This window comes from Corvus cornix, chromosome 1, assembly GCF_000738735.6.
Source record: "Corvus cornix cornix isolate S_Up_H32 chromosome 1, ASM73873v5, whole genome shotgun sequence".
In the NCBI taxonomy this organism is placed as follows: Eukaryota; Metazoa; Chordata; class Aves; order Passeriformes; family Corvidae; genus Corvus; species Corvus cornix.
In genome coordinates, this window is record NC_046332.1 from 20,283,530 (window position 1) to 20,300,344 (window position 16,815).

The window sequence follows — 16,815 nt, forward strand, 5'->3', positions numbered from 1 at the left end:
TATGCAAGTCCCTTCACTGTTAATCATATTATAAAACAGCTCTATAGGAAAAAACTTGAGTTTTACAAGAAAAAACATATCAGCGACTATAAATTATTACCAAAAAGCTCTTTTCGCCATGCTCATTTTCCTCTTGCCAGTTCCATAGTGGCTTTATATTCAGGGTAACACTTGTATTTTGTCTTCAGTTTTTGCTTACTTACCAGTGTCCATTTCAGAATTACATTTCTTGTCACTATTTTGGAGTTTTTTGTGCAATTTGTAAGCACAGCTCACATATACATTTGTTTTGAGCCGCTGTCTCCTAAGCTTAAGTGAGACATCCATCAAAAGCTACATAACTTCAACTTCCCAAGTAGGTAGCTGCTTTGTTTCCATACAGAGACTAAAACATTTTCTTCTGTGTACAGCTCCCGTAATGACTCATTTTAGATTAACAAAAAACGTGTAACATTTCTCTGGAAAGAGCCAAACGTTGGAAATATGAGTCCAGAACTACACAGGAGAAGGACCATCACTCTTTTGCAGCAGCACTATTCAGTTCCTACCAAGGCAGCTGCATTAGCAGCTCCATTGCCAGGACAGCTGGTGACAGGATTTGTGGGGAGGCCTGGCTACTTTGAGGAGCCTCTGCAGGCATTGATGCGCACAGGCCAGCCCCAGGACAGCTGCAGCTCCACCCTAAATGAGGGAAGTGAGTGGCTGCACATCTGTGCATCTGCAGTCCTGCTACTGGCATATGGACTGTAGCGAGCCAGCTGCAACAGGTTTGATGGGCTCAGGACAAATGTATGTCTGCTAAAGCAAGACCTGAGCTGGCTTTGAAAATAGTGTAAGCACTTCCATGCATCACCACTACAAACCAGGGCTACACCCTGGCATTCCTCATTGAAAATTTAACTAAATTTAAAAAAAAATTATCCAAAATTATCCAAATTTATTCATCATCTAGATAGTTTTAGTCAAGTTCTCTCACGATCTTCCCCCTTTTATTTTGTTAATTATAGTATTCATAAGCCTCCTGGGTTTTATGAGCTTATTTTCACAATGGAAAGTGACAGCAGGACTAATTCCCTCTTTCTGCTCCCGAAGAAAAAGAGAAATGCAAATCATATTGCAGGACTTGCCCAATGTCACTCATGAAATTCGTGGCAGAGTTTAGAATTGAATTCCATTTTTGTTCAAGTACTTCTCATTAAACCATCCTTCTGTTATCATGAGTGGAATGCTCCAAAAGCATACTATGAAGATAGAGAAATCAAAAAACCTTTACCCACCCACTTTTAGAATACACCTAAAAAAATAGTTTCCTTTTTCAGTCTTATTCATGATTTCATTTAAACAACCTCAACTGTTGCCATGAAATTACAAAATTGTTTATCCTTTCTTTGGGACCATTAAACATCCATGGGCAGATTTCTTTGCTTGAAGCTATGCAGTATTTAAAGGTAATTGATAAGTATCCTTTTTGTTTTGAATTGTAAAAACAGCATTCACAGCATTTGAATCATGAGCTATATTACCTACCAGGGGTTGCTCATATAACAAGCTGTATCTAGTTTCCATTCCTTGCCTAAGGCAGCACTACTGCAGCATGTGTGTTTGGCTGAGCCAATCCGTCACTCATTTCCCATATGTACTCATGTGTGCAACTTTGAAGTTAGTTCTACTTTTTCTTGACTAATCTGATAGCAGCAGCTCAAGTAGACCATGTATAATGCAAAAAAATTACGCATTTTCATTGCAGAAATGCTGCTCTTAATGAAACCTATTTGTTCTAAAAGGTGGTTCCCCATTCTGGAGGGTCAGTTGCTCTCTTTGTGGATGGAGACAACTACTTGTCATTTAAAGAAGAATTTTATTCTCAAGTGTTTAAATTTGTTTTCCTAGACCAGCTTCAGTCCTACTCTCAGTATCCTAAATCTAAGAGGGCTGAAATCAGTTGCTTAACTGCAACTACTTATAAATACCTGCAATTTCTAAAATTTAAACTGCAGTCACATAAATTATTTTCAGAGACTGCAGGTTGCATTTAGAGCTGCCTCTTTCTTTTTCCTAAAAGCTTCAGCAATAAAAATGAAAATCATAGAATTTTACCCTCAATTTAAAGCAGTGGATTTTAGCCCACTGTTTAAAATTTACAATGGTTTTGTCCCATTCCTTTCTTATAGCTGAAGGCTAAGAATAGTGTGCATTAATTTTAGACAACATGTAGATAAAAACCCAGAGGGAAGCTGGAAGAAATGGTGAATAGAAAGTGACAGTGGATATTCATTATCCATCCAAATTAAATTGCAACACTGAACACAGTACCTTAAATTCTATTATCTTCAGTGAAATCTGACAAAAAAAGAAGTCAATCCATTGAATTTAGGCTTTTATAATGGCCTTATATGTATAACAGTATCCCACCATGATTTTATTGGAGGAGGAAGCATGTGAGAGCCAAGCATAAATACTAGCTCAAAATTCCTACCAAAGTAGTAAAAAATATAGTAAAAAAAATACTCAACACTTGTAAAAAAATACACAGCAAACTAACAGAGAATTCACCCTTTAAGTCACTGCAAATTTACATTAAACTACAAAACATTTCCCCAGGTTTCTGAAATTCCTGCATTCCATAGAGAAAGATTGTTTATTCCTACCACTCCTTGTAATGATGGGGCCAGCAGAGATTACAGCATTGCCAGATGTGCTCTGAGGGCTCCAAGTTGTCCTTCCGCCAGTGTCTCTTCTTTCTCTGTTACTGCAGATCTGAGTGGTCAATCAAAACAACCACAGATTCAGAATGGAACATAATTGTGGCCTTTTGTGCTTCCTTCTTTAATATAAACTCTTTGATAAGTAATACTACGACTTTGATTTTATTTCTTAGTATGCATTAAATTACTTTGCAATAAAAACATCTACAATATTGCCTAGAAGTGTATTTTATAAATGCCTGGCTTCCCATTGTATTTTGCCTCACTTTGTTTACCAAACTACATTGCTCTTGCATACAAGATCCATCTTATAGTATATTAAATTTTCAGTAGTTAATTTCCCAAAGCTATGTTTACAGACAGTTTTCCCCAACAAATCTGTTTTGCTTGACAATCCCTATTCTAGCAAGCTTCTCGAGCGAGGGTTTGCACATCTTCCATGGAGTTCTAAATAGCAATGACTCACACTAAATCCCCAGCACTCTCATCTGGAATCCGCCTTTGACATCTGTAACCTATCATCTACCTTAATCTAGGGTACTCAAGCACGCTTCAAATAAGAGCATTTATTTAGTTTCAGCTTCTTGTGAAAGAACTTCAAAAACCTCAGAACACAAATTGAATACAAAACGAAATGTGTTACGTAAATGGGTAACATCATATGAAATAATGTACAAAATTTCAGAAGTATACTGGACTGACAGCACTTTAAAATTCTAAATGGGGAGTCATTCGATAGGAAACAATGCTGTGTTCTGAAGACATCACAGAAGTTTGTGTTTACATGTTTATTTAAATGTTTCAATTTTCAAAATATATTTGTTGTCCCTGATACTCCTAAAACTAGTTCATTTTGGAGACATAACCTCATGAACTTCAACAAAAGAAGTTTCCAAATGGTAAGGGAGATGATAATAAACTATAAGGGGCATAGTATCTTTTTCATTATGAGAAACTTTCACAGATTTTTCTTGTCAGTATAACAGCATTTCCTATAGCTTTAAGTTTTCCATAAATTCTATTTTAAGATATTTGTCCTCATCCACTGTGATGCTGGATACCTTACTACTAAGAATATCAACCTGAAAGCCATCTCAGAATTCTTACTTTTAAAAACTAAAGACCACAAGGCAAAGCAGTCATTTCTCATATGTTCAGTAACCTGTGTTTTGCAGGTCTAGTATTATTTTATTTCCAGATAAATGTTCACTCCAGACAGTGTTCATTTCCATATTCTTCATTAGTTGTTCCACATTACTTCAGACACAAAAAACATTCTTACTTCAGTCCCTACTAGTCGCTTTCATTCTGTGCCATCCAAACTTCCATAAAACTTGTACGCAGAACCCCAGTGTGCCTATTTTATATCCAGATAACTAAGAACTTACTGGCACAAGAAAGGGACAGTCATCTGCTCTGCACAGCTTTGTCACACAGTGAAGGAAGACTGTCGACATCTTCTGGTTCTTGTGCTTCACAAAGCGAAACACCTCAAAGGAAAACCGGCCCATTTGACTCTTGCCGTTTTCAATTATGGTTGTCTGCGGATCCTTGTCACAGCTAGTTTTTGCAGAGAAGAGCAAAACTGGGATGAGCAGCTCTGTTAGTATTTTGAAGCTGTTAGCTGAGAATAAGATGACTTAAGCAGCAAGTTCAATGCTTTAGTTCCTTGGAAAAGAACACAGTGCAAATATCTGCAGACACAATCTGCCTGTTAGGCTGCAGCTCCCTGTGCTGAAGCGCATTCCTAAGAAAACACTATGCTTTGTTTTGCAGCACTGCAGCTGTAACCAAGGTACCATTTAATTCCAGTGCCCAAAGAAACTTGAGACCTGAAGCAAAAAGCAATCAGGTATGCTAACCAGTATAGACAGGTAACTCCAAATGAAGACAGTATCGCTCCAGTAGGTGTCACAGATAAAATTTAATCTGAGATACTGCCAAGATGTTTTTCAACGCTCCAATTCAAATAAATGTTATAACAGGAAGTAGAAGCAGGAGCATCTATTTATATTTAATCATTTGCTTAACTACTTTCCTGGATTGGAGTCTCTGATGTTTTATATCACTGTCATTCACCACATTTACCTTGGTAAAATAAAGGCCAGTTTAGCCATTCACTTTGAGAGTTTATTTTATCTCTATCAGAACTATTTTGGTCATATACTTTTCTACCTTCATAATTCTTATGACTTTGCACTTGCTTCTATGTTTACGTTCACACACAAATAAGTTCTGACATGTTAGCTATAAACCTAGCCCTTGGCCTGCCTGCTAATAATGCTTAAACTTTCCAGGCAGCTTAAGACACCACTATTGAAGAGACTTATAATTATTCTTTTTAAAGAAGGACCAACAAACTACTGGATTTGCACAGGGCCTACCTGAAGAAAAGATCATATCGAAGATCATCACTAGGATTGCCAGACGGTGTGGTGTAACAGTAGTCCATCAAAACATTCCACCTGCACAGGGAGTAAAGTGATAGATCAGGGAAGCAGCAATGCAACACTGGGGGTGTGAGTGAGGTGAGATGAAAGGACAGTACAGGAAAGCATACAAACAGTAATGCAGGCTGTTATAGAGAAACTGTATTAAACACATCACATACAAGTCATCCTGTTTCTCCAATTACTTAGAAAATTAAAGAGCACAACACAGCAGCAGAATTGTATAAACCAAATCATTTGGTTTCATGCAAGTCAACCACCATACCAACACACAGTGTACACCTCCTCTCAGAAATCATGGCCACATAGGACTAGAAATCAAAACCAACCCACTAAATTAAAAGCCCTGGATTTTCTCATACAGAGGCCTTTTCTAAAATAAAAAAACAATATAGGATTTAAAGTATCATTCAGGAAAACTTTCATATGAGAACTGAAGCAAAATATGCATTCACTGTCAAGGACCTGACACCCTCCATCTGAGAGCAGTGGTTATTGAACACCCACCATTACTTTGAAACACAAAAGCTATGAGGAAAGACAGATGCTTCTAAATCAGATGAGTAACAAGAGCTGAAAAGCTGACAAGACAAGAAATAACACCCTTTATGCTACCTGCCATCAAGGTTGGTTGCTCTTACAGCTGCATATATTTTGGTTTTCAAAGGCAAGCCTGTACTTGGAATAATGAGTTGCTGGCTGTAGGTTGAATCCTGTAAAACAAACATTGCCTCAATTGTAACAGAATTTCCACTGTAACAACCCATCTGCATCCACAGACTGAGCTCTCATCAATTTTTCTGACCCTTCTGTGTAGAAAGATCATTTACTATGTTCTCTGTAAGGGAACAAGCAAAAAAGCAGTGCTGGAGCACTTGCCTACAAGTTTGTCTGTAAAGACTGGCTTTGCCCCATGCAATAATTTGGGAGAGTCTATGATTTAACAAGGTAGTTGGATCAGTGAGTAAAGAAAATGTATCATGCATTGACGCTGACAATGACATTCATAGACACAAGTCTAGCAGAACTTACAGGCAAAAATAGGAGCTACTCTGGTTTTCTAAAGAAGGAGCTTTACTGGGTTGTCACACTGTACTCTTTCCCAGGAATGTTTGCTAAGTTTATTTGAATTAGGGGAGACAGCAATGCCATGAGGTGTTATATATTTTAAGATATAGTATGGGAGAACAGAGACATTCTGTTATGCAAAAATGTAGTTTCTATGGAAGCTGGCTTCTTGACAACTATCACTAACAAACATTTCCATTTAAATTCTAGTATTTCAAAAGAGCTGTTTCAAGAAAGTTGTATTCAATGTAAAATTTGGGAATTCCACATATACTACTATTTCAATATAGCTGTTTTACTGGGGGTTTTTTGTTCGAAGTCTGAGCCATTAATATCACTTTAGCAACAAAGACATGAAACAGATCTGTGTGAGAGATATTAATTCAGAATATCAAAATGCACTATCTGGCAAAATCACTTATGTCAAACACGTTGCTAATGCAGATAGCACAGCAACTCTGTTGAGACCTCTTGTGAAAGGTCAAAACACTTAATACATATGAAAAAAATCTGGTAAATAGGATTTCGACCGGGTTCATTGTGGCAATCGAGACCATGGCAAGCAGCAGCTGACAGCAACAAGAAGTTTTACACCAGAGATCAAGTGATTTTTTAAAATTAACAGCATGCCCAATATCCAATTGGTGCAGTATCAGAGGGCCTTCCGGTAGGTTTGCCTTCTTTCAAATTAATTATACATTTCTATAACACATAGCTCTGCCACATTTTGTAAATGATCAAGAAGTGCAAAATCTTCACTATTACATTCCATAGTTGCTCTTTTATTCTTTAATAGTAGTTTTTATTCATTTAGACAGACGTTTGCAAAAAGGCATGAAAGCACAGGGACACTTAGGCTTTGTGAAAGCCTATTAAAGCCCATTTTGTTACTAAACTCTGAGTCTACCAGAACAGCTCTTCTTATCTTTCCAAACAATGACATGTACCAGCATCACAAAGTAAATGTAAACACTTTGTGAGGGAGCACAGAGGTGAGCTGAGAAGATGACGAGTCAATGTTAAGAAATAACAGTACAGCTAAATTTGGAAAAGACAGCTGCTTGCAGTCAAGAGACACATCTGTACACAACCCCTCACCACTAGGAAGGCTGGACATGAGCCTTGAGGCCTCTCCCAAAACCAGGACTGCTAAGAGGGATGAAGGGAGCCCACAAGACAGCAGGTGCCCAAAGAAGCACTCCCCACAGGAAACAATGCAGGCAATGCACAATCCCCCCATGCATTTATCCAGCCCTAGGAAGTGAAGCAGGAGGGCATATCCACCACTGCAATCTGCCAGCCTTGGCAGTATTATTCATGACAGTGCTACTCACTAGGGAGAATAATATGACTGCTATCAGAACAAAAACCAGCACTGTTCATGGTCAGTTTGCAACCTTACAGGAGCAGGGAGGATGACAGCATATTTTGGCATGGGATACTTAAGGAAAAGAGGTGTTCACTATGAGCATCAACAGCGTTTATTCCTGACTCTTTTGCTGAATTGGGCCCTGAAGGGCAGTCAACATTTGGCAGTCAATGCTTGGCTTGACTGAGAAATTTGCCCACCCTCATTCTACCCCATCTTTTTGATCCAGGTTTATTTAAAAATGAGAGAACTATAATCATCATTTTAACAGATTATAGGTTGTTATTTGGAGCTGTGCTCTTTCAAACAAACATGATTTTTTAGAGCATGCCATTGAAAAATGCCCTGTTGCAATATTTATAGCTCATTATGTTCAAAGCATAAAGCATTGACTTTTAAATCAGTTGCATGAATTATAACTCAGCAGCATGATGGCATGAATAATAATGCAAAAAAAATCGGATTCATAATTTACAAAAATGATGCTTGATAGATTGAAAAATTGATATTTAAATCAGGTATTTAAAATGTATGAGTAAAAATTTTAATCAACACAAAAATACAATTTTAGGGATTAATGTTAAGTAGAGGTCCTTGCATTTTTCATGTTTTAGTGTCACCAACCCATTTTACATGGTAAAAGCTTTTACAATAACGCATATTCGAGTTAAATTATCTAAAACATAAGGAAGAAGCATTGGATGAAAACTGTAATAATTATTAACCCTTAAAATCTTTAAAGTCCACACTGTAAGGCAACATATGCATCAGGCTATAGATTTGAAACAGATACATCCTTCACTACAATCACAGATGATTGAAACACTCTGATGAGGCTTGAACATAAAAATACCCCAGTCAAAGGGCTACAGTTTATTGCTAAGGGAATAGGCCTGGAATAATTTTACAGAATACTACAGAGTACTCTCTGTTTAGGCACAAAGCACCTATACACACTCAGAAACATAATAAATGCAAACAAAAGTATGCACTCTGGAGTATGATTGCTATTGTTACAATTGATTAGTCACATGGCACTACAAACTGAAAGCCAGAGCAGTAAATTGAGGAACTGTATAAATACGGGCCAAAAAGAATGTATCTGTCCTCAAAGACCAGCCATATAAATACAAGACAGCAGGTACATGCAAATAGAAAGGGAAAAGGGATTCAGAGATGAAAGACGCCTTGAAGAAGGGCTTGGTTCATGGGAGGAGCAGGAAGGAAATAGCAAATTATGCAGAGGAATCTATACTTTGGTCTGCTAAACCAGTTTGTACCCACATAGTGCAGAGATTAATTTAGTCCAGGTCATACTGTGTTTTATACTCACATTGTAAAGCAACAAATTCAAAGTGCTAATAAATGTACCATTGTTCTCTCTTACAGAAATAGCAGCTGATGACCTACAACAAAACCAGAAACCAAAAACCATCATGAAGAAAGATACCTTATTTTTGGTTTTGCATACTGCGCTGGGTTTCATTATTAAAAAACTCAATGAGTCATATCGCAAGGAGTTAATTTATGCATTTGGGTTATAAACTTCAGAAACAGGAATTTATAGTGGAAATACTGACAGTCTTAACTATGCAGAAAATAATGGAAACACGAATCAGAAAAATAATTAGCAGAGAGGCAAAGTGACAAAAAGGAACCCACCTTACATGATGTACAAGGTTTACTCACAGAAATATTTTCTCTTGCATTCTATATTTACAAGCTTATGAACTATTTCTTGAAGAATTATCTCCTTTTTTTTGCTGCTATAATTTTTCAGAAGAACATCTGAATTTTAAAAGAAGTTTTACATTATCTAAGGGTCTCTTCATAATAGCAGCTCTTCATAAACTATGTTATCTCATATAATGATGCTACAGAATTTTCTTTTTCATTGCAACCCCTCTTCTTTTGGTGTTTTTTTCCTTTCCCCTTACTCTTACACAGCTAAAAATTGCTACATGGTCAATGCTGTTATGGTATGCACATATACATGCTTACACAAACATGGGGAGGAAACACACAGAAGTGAAAAATCACACTTACGAAGCGAGCTGGGTATTGTTAACCAAGTACTCCAGTGGGTAGCTACAGCTAAATTTGTACAGAAGCCCAGGCAAATAGCTGATAATCGTTGGTGGGTCTGGTGTGTCAATGTAGCCTGAAACATTACCTATCTGTACCACTGAGGTATTTCCATAAGCATTGATACCTCGAGCTGAGGATACCTATTGAGGAAGACAGAAAATTAATATTAGCTGGAAGTTAACTGTGGAACAAAAGATCTTAAGGACACTGATGGTTTAGCCCATAATTTATCCTGAAATATCGTCACTAAAACCTTCAAAAATTAATTTCGTTTAATAACAGCTTCCTTGTGTTCTATTTGCACCTCCCTGGAATCATGCATATACAATTCACAAGCTGTATCCCTGTTCTTAGAACAGACTTGAGCAACATTTGAAAAAAATTATAGATCTTGGAAGCATATCTTTTGGTAGATAATTTTTTTTCTCTACATTCCCAATGAACTCATATGACTTATTGGGAAAAACTATTCTATTACAGTTAAAAAGTACTATCTTACAATGAGCTTCCATATGCAAGAAAAAGGTAAATACACAATCAATTTCATTCACAGAAGCAATATTCTCTCACTGTTGAGCTTTGGTTTGGACCCATCAAAAACAAGGTACTTTATAAGCAGACACAAGCCAAATAGCTGAACTTTGAGTCTGTGTTGTGTTTATATTATTCATTTCTAAATCTTAATTTTAAACTATAAACTGCCAGAAATTACAGAGCTGAAAAGTAATACAATCTTAACCACAATGCAACCTAAATTCCATCCATGGGCACGTGCTATTCTGTATTGCTCAGCTCACAGAGTGTGCAGAGCCTGCAAGAACACGCAGCTCTCAAGAAAACTGAGGGACACTTTCCTCCTGGTAGCAGCCCAGCTCCACTCCATCTGTAGCTACTGATCTGAGTAAGGGGGTGGTCTGAAAGTAGCTGAGAAGCATCACAAATTCCTTTGTCAGTAGGCATATACACAATGAGGTAAATTAACATGGCAGTGGACTTCTACGGTAGCATTTCTGCTGTATAACTGTATAACTGTATTAGCAAAACAGATGTTCTCAGTAGCATTAGAACACATGGTTTCTTAAAAAAAATTTCATTATTGAAGAATCATCCTGAGGTGCACATGAGTTGCAACATTTTGCAGTAAGTAGCACAGGACACACAGCAGGAACTTGTCCACAGAAAACACACCTAAAAGACAGAAACAGGCGAGCATTTTGCCAATAGCATACTTCGTAATTTGCTGAATGGCGCAAAAATGTTGAAAATAGAATTTTCCAGGATCTGAGTTTTGCCTAAGCGCTATAGGCTAAGGTAGTACAGTCAACTACAACTCTTAACTTCCTCGCCACCCTACTCCCATAAAGTAAAAAGTTGAGTCTGTTGTATTACAGAAAGACCTGGGTTTTACACAAGTTCTGCCTGAACTGTTGTCTTCCCTTTACTTTTGTTGAAAATTAGCTTGAAGGTCTTCGCTGTGAAACACTGCCAAGAAATGCAGGGGAACATACTACTCCACTGTGGGAGCAGTGCTCCCTGCTCCTGTTTTGTCTTCATTTTGGGGCACAGCATGAATAAACAGAAAGAATGGGGGGAATATTTTTGGTTATATTTTTCACAGCTGCTACTTTGTCTGTATTCAGTGCAGCCTGTTGGGGGACTTCATGAGGAGCTACAATTATTTGGACTTGTCAGACTGGGGGCTCTTGCTTTGTTTTTTAGACATCAAGCTCTTATGATCATAACCAAGAGCAAGTCCAGGGAGTTTACAAGGTGACCAGCTACACAAGAACAGGAAGAAGTGGCTTCCTGGAATGGTCTTCTACTGCAAGTCATGGAGTTGCTACAGTTGGAAAAGAGAGCCTTGAATTGGCTGAACTGGCTTTTTGTTGAAATTTTAAAAGAAAACTCAGTCTAAGGCAAAGAGGTCACAAAGCATATCAAACATTTCAGCCCAGTTTCAGCAAAATTATTAACAACAAAACAGGGGGCTTGTTATAAAAGCTGACAGGGATCAAGTACAAGAATTCCAGAGAGAATAAAAGCCTTAAAAATAATACATTTTTCCACTTGTTTTCTTAAGTTATTCATAGGTTCTTTGATACAAGTCATCACTGCTTACTCAATGTGATACACACAAACTGTGAAAATCTCCACTTCTGAAAGATCCAAGGCATGGTCAGCAAGAGTTTTAGAAATGCCTTGAGAAAAAAATTAAAATTATACTTTCTAATCAGAGGACAAATGTGTGTCCCACCATATTTTCTCAGTAGTAATCAAGATTATAAGTTACCGACTTTCTCTGGTTTTCTTTGATATATGCAATATGTTTCTAGCTGGGTAAGACAAAGTAAATATTATCTATAAAAGATACAATGCTGTGAAGAACATTCACTTGATCCTAAATAGCTATGCTACTTTGATTTGGTCTTACCACTAAAGTGTTTCCACAAGATTCCAAAGTACTTAGATTGATGATGAAAATGACCACTGCTGGAAAGGTGTTGTTATTGATGAAGCCCCTGCAGTGGGCATCCCCATGTTTCCCATTCAGTGCCAGATCTGTCTCAGAATAACCAGAGAAAAGAACGGTGCAAAAATTTATCTTCATAGTAATTGTCTGTACTCCACAGAAAACATTGATGTCTCGCTCAGCTGCAAGAAGAATACAGGGGAAGACACTGTAAAAAGATTTGAAGTAATCACCATATAACCATTGTAGCAGTTAGTCTAGCATTGTGACTTCCAATCAAATAAATTTTTACACTTCAGTCGCAGCAAAATATTAGAATATAAGGGTAGGAATTGCAAATCTGAAGAACAGATTTGACTCTACCACCTCACTAAAGAAAAAAACAAGAATTAATATAGTAACATAGTGTAACCAAGCAAGAAGCACATTAATCTAAAATCCCCCAGCAAACCTTCTAGCAGCACATTAATGAAATGAAACACTGCAACAGAGTAGAAAACAGCAACTGGTTAAATACTTGGAGTCTGATTAAGCAGCCTCCTCTGGAACAGAAATTTCTGGCAATTTTGAGGAATTGAGGAGGCCAAGCTCTGCCTCCCAGCCCACTCTGGCATGGAACCTGGCATGAAAACATTTTTCTGATTTATCTGGCGTCCACTTTGCATGAGATCACAGTCTCAGGCTGCGCAGACTTTGAAGTACAATCAACAGCATATCAGAGCAATTTATTATGATGTCTCTAAAGCTGGTTTTTCCTGGGTTTTGAGGGTTTTTGTTAAGAACCATCAGCTTGAGCTTTAATTAAAAAATCAGTTGGCTCTTGAAAGACAATGATCAATACTACAAAGCATCTTGCAATCTTTCATTCTGTGCGTTATGACAACACAAAAGACCTAGAAAGCAGCAGCTGTTAAAACTGATCAATTTTTGAACAGCAAAAGCCATCTTTGGACAATTTGACCTTCTATTCAAAAGTTCTGAAGATTTTTATGTACTGAATGGGAAAGCATCAGGTTCAGATACAGGCACAAGCAACAGACTGTTTTGCTTTACAGCTCTGATATTGCTCTTCTTCAAGGTCTTCTTTGCCTGTAGATGACTGGGGTGTTGTTCTGGTGTTTCCCCCTAGTGCTTTACAAAAATACATACTGCATTGTGTTAAACACAGACATTACTCCTTTACATAACAACTAATTTATTACATCTGCTTAAAGATTAAGTGCTATTTAAAATTGTAGAACAACTTCAGTCAATACTATACCATTAAGCCTGCTGAAATGAATTGTTTCACTGCGTTGTCACAGCAGAGAGGAAACGAAATCTCCATTCTAATGAACTAGTTCTTCCCCCATGGTACAGGAGCACAAGCAGTTTAATTTAGACAGCTTTAATGGTGGCTTTCAAGCCAAAACAATCAAGTGCAGGAAATAACAGGCCAAACTCAGTCCTGCGCTAATGCCGTGATAAATGTTACTCACTGGGTGTAAATTTGGGCAGAAAGGTACTGGAGGAAAGACAGGAGTTGAAGTGATTTGGCATGAAATTCTCCTGGTTTGTACACAATCATAATCCCACTAATGTAATGCACAAAGATGAGGAAGCAGCATGCCTTGGTTTTCACTACAGGAGGACTATTATGATCCATTTAACGAGTGTACTAAGGTAGAGGGACCAGTACAGAAAGGCAAATGGTAAAGTGAATTCACGCTTCCTTGGACTGATGCACAAAACAAATTGTAACAAATTGCAGGATGTAACACAAAGCAGTTCAGTTAATTTTATAACTCACTTCAAGCCTTTTCAACAAGCAGGATATTAACTTCACCAATTAAGTTACCATTACTGCTTGCAAAATTATCATTTGACACTATGGGAAATGAGACCATACAAAGGCAACTTTTGTGTGATACAGGAGGATAAACAATCTTTCCAAACTGAACCTTTTCTGCCCACTACTTCATGAGGAAGTATTGCTGCCAAATTAATCCATTCTGGAAATAAAACATTTTTTGTTCAGAGATTAATCTTAAGCCAGTCCCAAACAGATCTAATGCCCCCTTAGATGTTAAATATCTAGCTCATTTCTTGACAAATCAAGAAGTTAAATATTATTCCTATATAAGTTAAAGGAAACAAATTAACAAAAAAAGTATTTGCATTCCTGCATTAAAAGCTTCTGGTTTTCTCAGTAAGAGAAGCGATGATTTGGAAGTTACTGTACCCAACTGATGAAGCCTTAAATGTAATGACCTCTCTGTCACAGAGTTTCCATACAGGCAAACCACTTGGTTTCTTTCTGACTCAAATCACACAAGCTATCTCTGCAGCCAGCAGTGCTCATTAATGTGTCTCAAGCAAGAGAGTAAAGCTCAAGAGGTACACAGATCCTACAGTAACAGAGACCATCTTGAACTATGGGCAGACTCATGGTGACAAATGCTGGGAGCTCCACTGACCACTTCTAGGCTGCACGCATTGCCAACTCACCCCAGGACAGGCAGCAAAAAACCTTCAGATAACAAGAGTTTTCCACAGAACACCATTGATAAAAGTCATTCCACCAGAACAGGCGTGAAAAGATCTGTGTCGATCAAAACCATTTTCTCTGCATGAACCTCCTCTTTGATCAAATCACTCCCTTGATATTGAATTAAAATGCATAGTGTAAGTGAAAAAGATGCCACATTTCCTCAGTCCCTACTAAGTTCTCAACACGTACTTAAAACAAGAACCCCCTGAATCAGAACTGCACTTCCCAACCGGAGACAGACTGCTATGGCTCTATGCCCCAAAAGCCTTCTAAAAGCTATGCTTTACTGCAATGCAGAACTAAAGTTCTTTCCCTAGGTAAGCTCTCTGAAGGACAGCAAGATCTAACTTAATTATATATTCTCTAGAACACATCTAGCTTTTAGTATAAAAAAATCACTGCATTTTCAGTCTACCAAAAACTGGGCTATTTTTCCTTCCTTCCTGATGACTGCTGCATATCTGCACTCTAAAATAAACCTGCAAACTGCAGAAACAAAAGTTCTGTCTGATTGTCATCCTATTTATGCAGAACCATTCCTATTCAAGAAGTCACCTAAGCAATGAATGATAAAAGCACAAACAAATGAAAAATGGATGAGCTCCATGGTTCCTCTAGGAAGGCTTCATTTCTCCTCTTTGTTGAAGACAACTTCTGTTTCTTAACAACATTTAAAGAAAAAGAGGAGACAACTTCAAGACCCAATGGCTTCTTCAGTATCTGCACACCCTGCCTGGAACTCCAGCTAACAGCAAGAAAGACTCCTTGTGTGGAACAAATGAGGAACAGGAAGAAATCCATAACCAAGACTGCGAGTAGTATCTCAGTCTGGGAGATACAGGTTTTAAAATGTTCTCCTTTTTGACGTCTCTCTCACCTCTCCCCTCACAGTTGAACCCCAAGGGCCCTGATGCAGCACCCCCAAAACCACAGCCTCAGCCAAGTGCTGGGGAAGCCAGCACATGAAGAGTGAGCCCCTTCTCCCTGCAGAGGCTCTCTCACCCATCCTCAACAGCCTCTCAGCTGCACGAGCCCCAAACCCTTAGCAGACCCTTCTGCATACTGAAAATAGCACCTGTCAAATTTGGGGACAAAAGGGGTTTCTGGATTTTACCTCCATTTCAGATGCACAACTAACAAACAATTGTTTTTCTTTCCTAGGTCTCAAAACCAACAGTAAGACTGTTGATTAAATTCCAGCCTTTGAATTTTTGCTGTCTTAGACGTAAAACAAGAAAAAGCAGGACTCTGCTCTCAGCTCCTATGGCCAGTGAGGGGTGATTAGAATTTACTTCAAAAAAGTCTGTTTACTTGTAACCTAAACAGATTTTCTCCCAAGTAATGAGATTTGGCAGACATGGAATCTGATATGACTCATTTTTATGAGGCAGAACTGCAAGAGGCCCCTAAATACCCGCAAAAAGAGATGAATTGAATTCACAGGTATCACATTGCAAATAAACATTGGCACAGAGCAGGTGCAAAAAATGACCGCAGAATAATTTTAAAACACAGAAAGAGGAATATAAACTTCCCTCTATCTATTGCAAATCTCTCAAGAGGGCTGACAGGGGCCAAAAAAGCCACAATTACATAAAAACTCGAAAGGTAGATCTGAAGCAGGTGAGCAAAATTCACTCACACTTCGGAGGCAAGCCTGTAAAATTTGGTGCTAAGAGGAATATATAAGTAGTTTGTGAAATACTCAGCTAAACTGTGATTTTTCTCAGGAATGGAGACAAAATATTTGATCATCTTTGCTTGTCTTATTTCTCTGTTCTTCACGTTCATATTGATTAAGTAAAAAAGAGTCAAACCCACTGTTGGTCTTTATGTCAACAAAGCACCTAGCAGTGTGACAGTAACACAAGAATCAATAAACAGACTTTCTGACGACTTAAATTTAATAAAAGAACTGATCCTTCCTGGAAAAAAAAAAAATCAAAACTTTTATCATTCAGAAAGCAACAACAGGAAAGGTATTACAGTGTAATTCTACACTGAGTGTTCACCACTAAACTATTCAATTCAATTGCTGTCTCAGAAAAACAAGATATGAGAGAGACAGTATTCACAGCCTTCTTTTTATTATTATTATTCTGCCCAAGATACAGCTGAAGCAGGAAGGATAAGCA

General features: G+C 37.8%; 1 protein-coding gene across 1 annotated transcript in view; it reads right to left on the reverse strand.

Moving 5' to 3' along the window:
- The window catches only part of ZPLD1 (zona pellucida like domain containing 1), a 105,288-nt gene that overhangs the window by 4,212 nt on the left and 84,261 nt on the right, over positions 1-16,815 (reverse strand). Inside the window, exons 4-10 of the mRNA XM_019283708.3 lie at positions 12,112-12,332; positions 9,639-9,820; positions 8,926-8,998; positions 5,771-5,868; positions 5,090-5,170; positions 4,094-4,265; positions 2,649-2,757 (exon numbers count right to left, since the gene is read on the reverse strand). Of these exons, the coding sequence (XP_019139253.1) occupies positions 2,649-2,757; positions 4,094-4,265; positions 5,090-5,170; positions 5,771-5,868; positions 8,926-8,998; positions 9,639-9,820; positions 12,112-12,332 (936 nt within the window). The remainder of the gene's footprint in view (positions 1-2,648; positions 2,758-4,093; positions 4,266-5,089; positions 5,171-5,770; positions 5,869-8,925; positions 8,999-9,638; positions 9,821-12,111; positions 12,333-16,815) is intronic.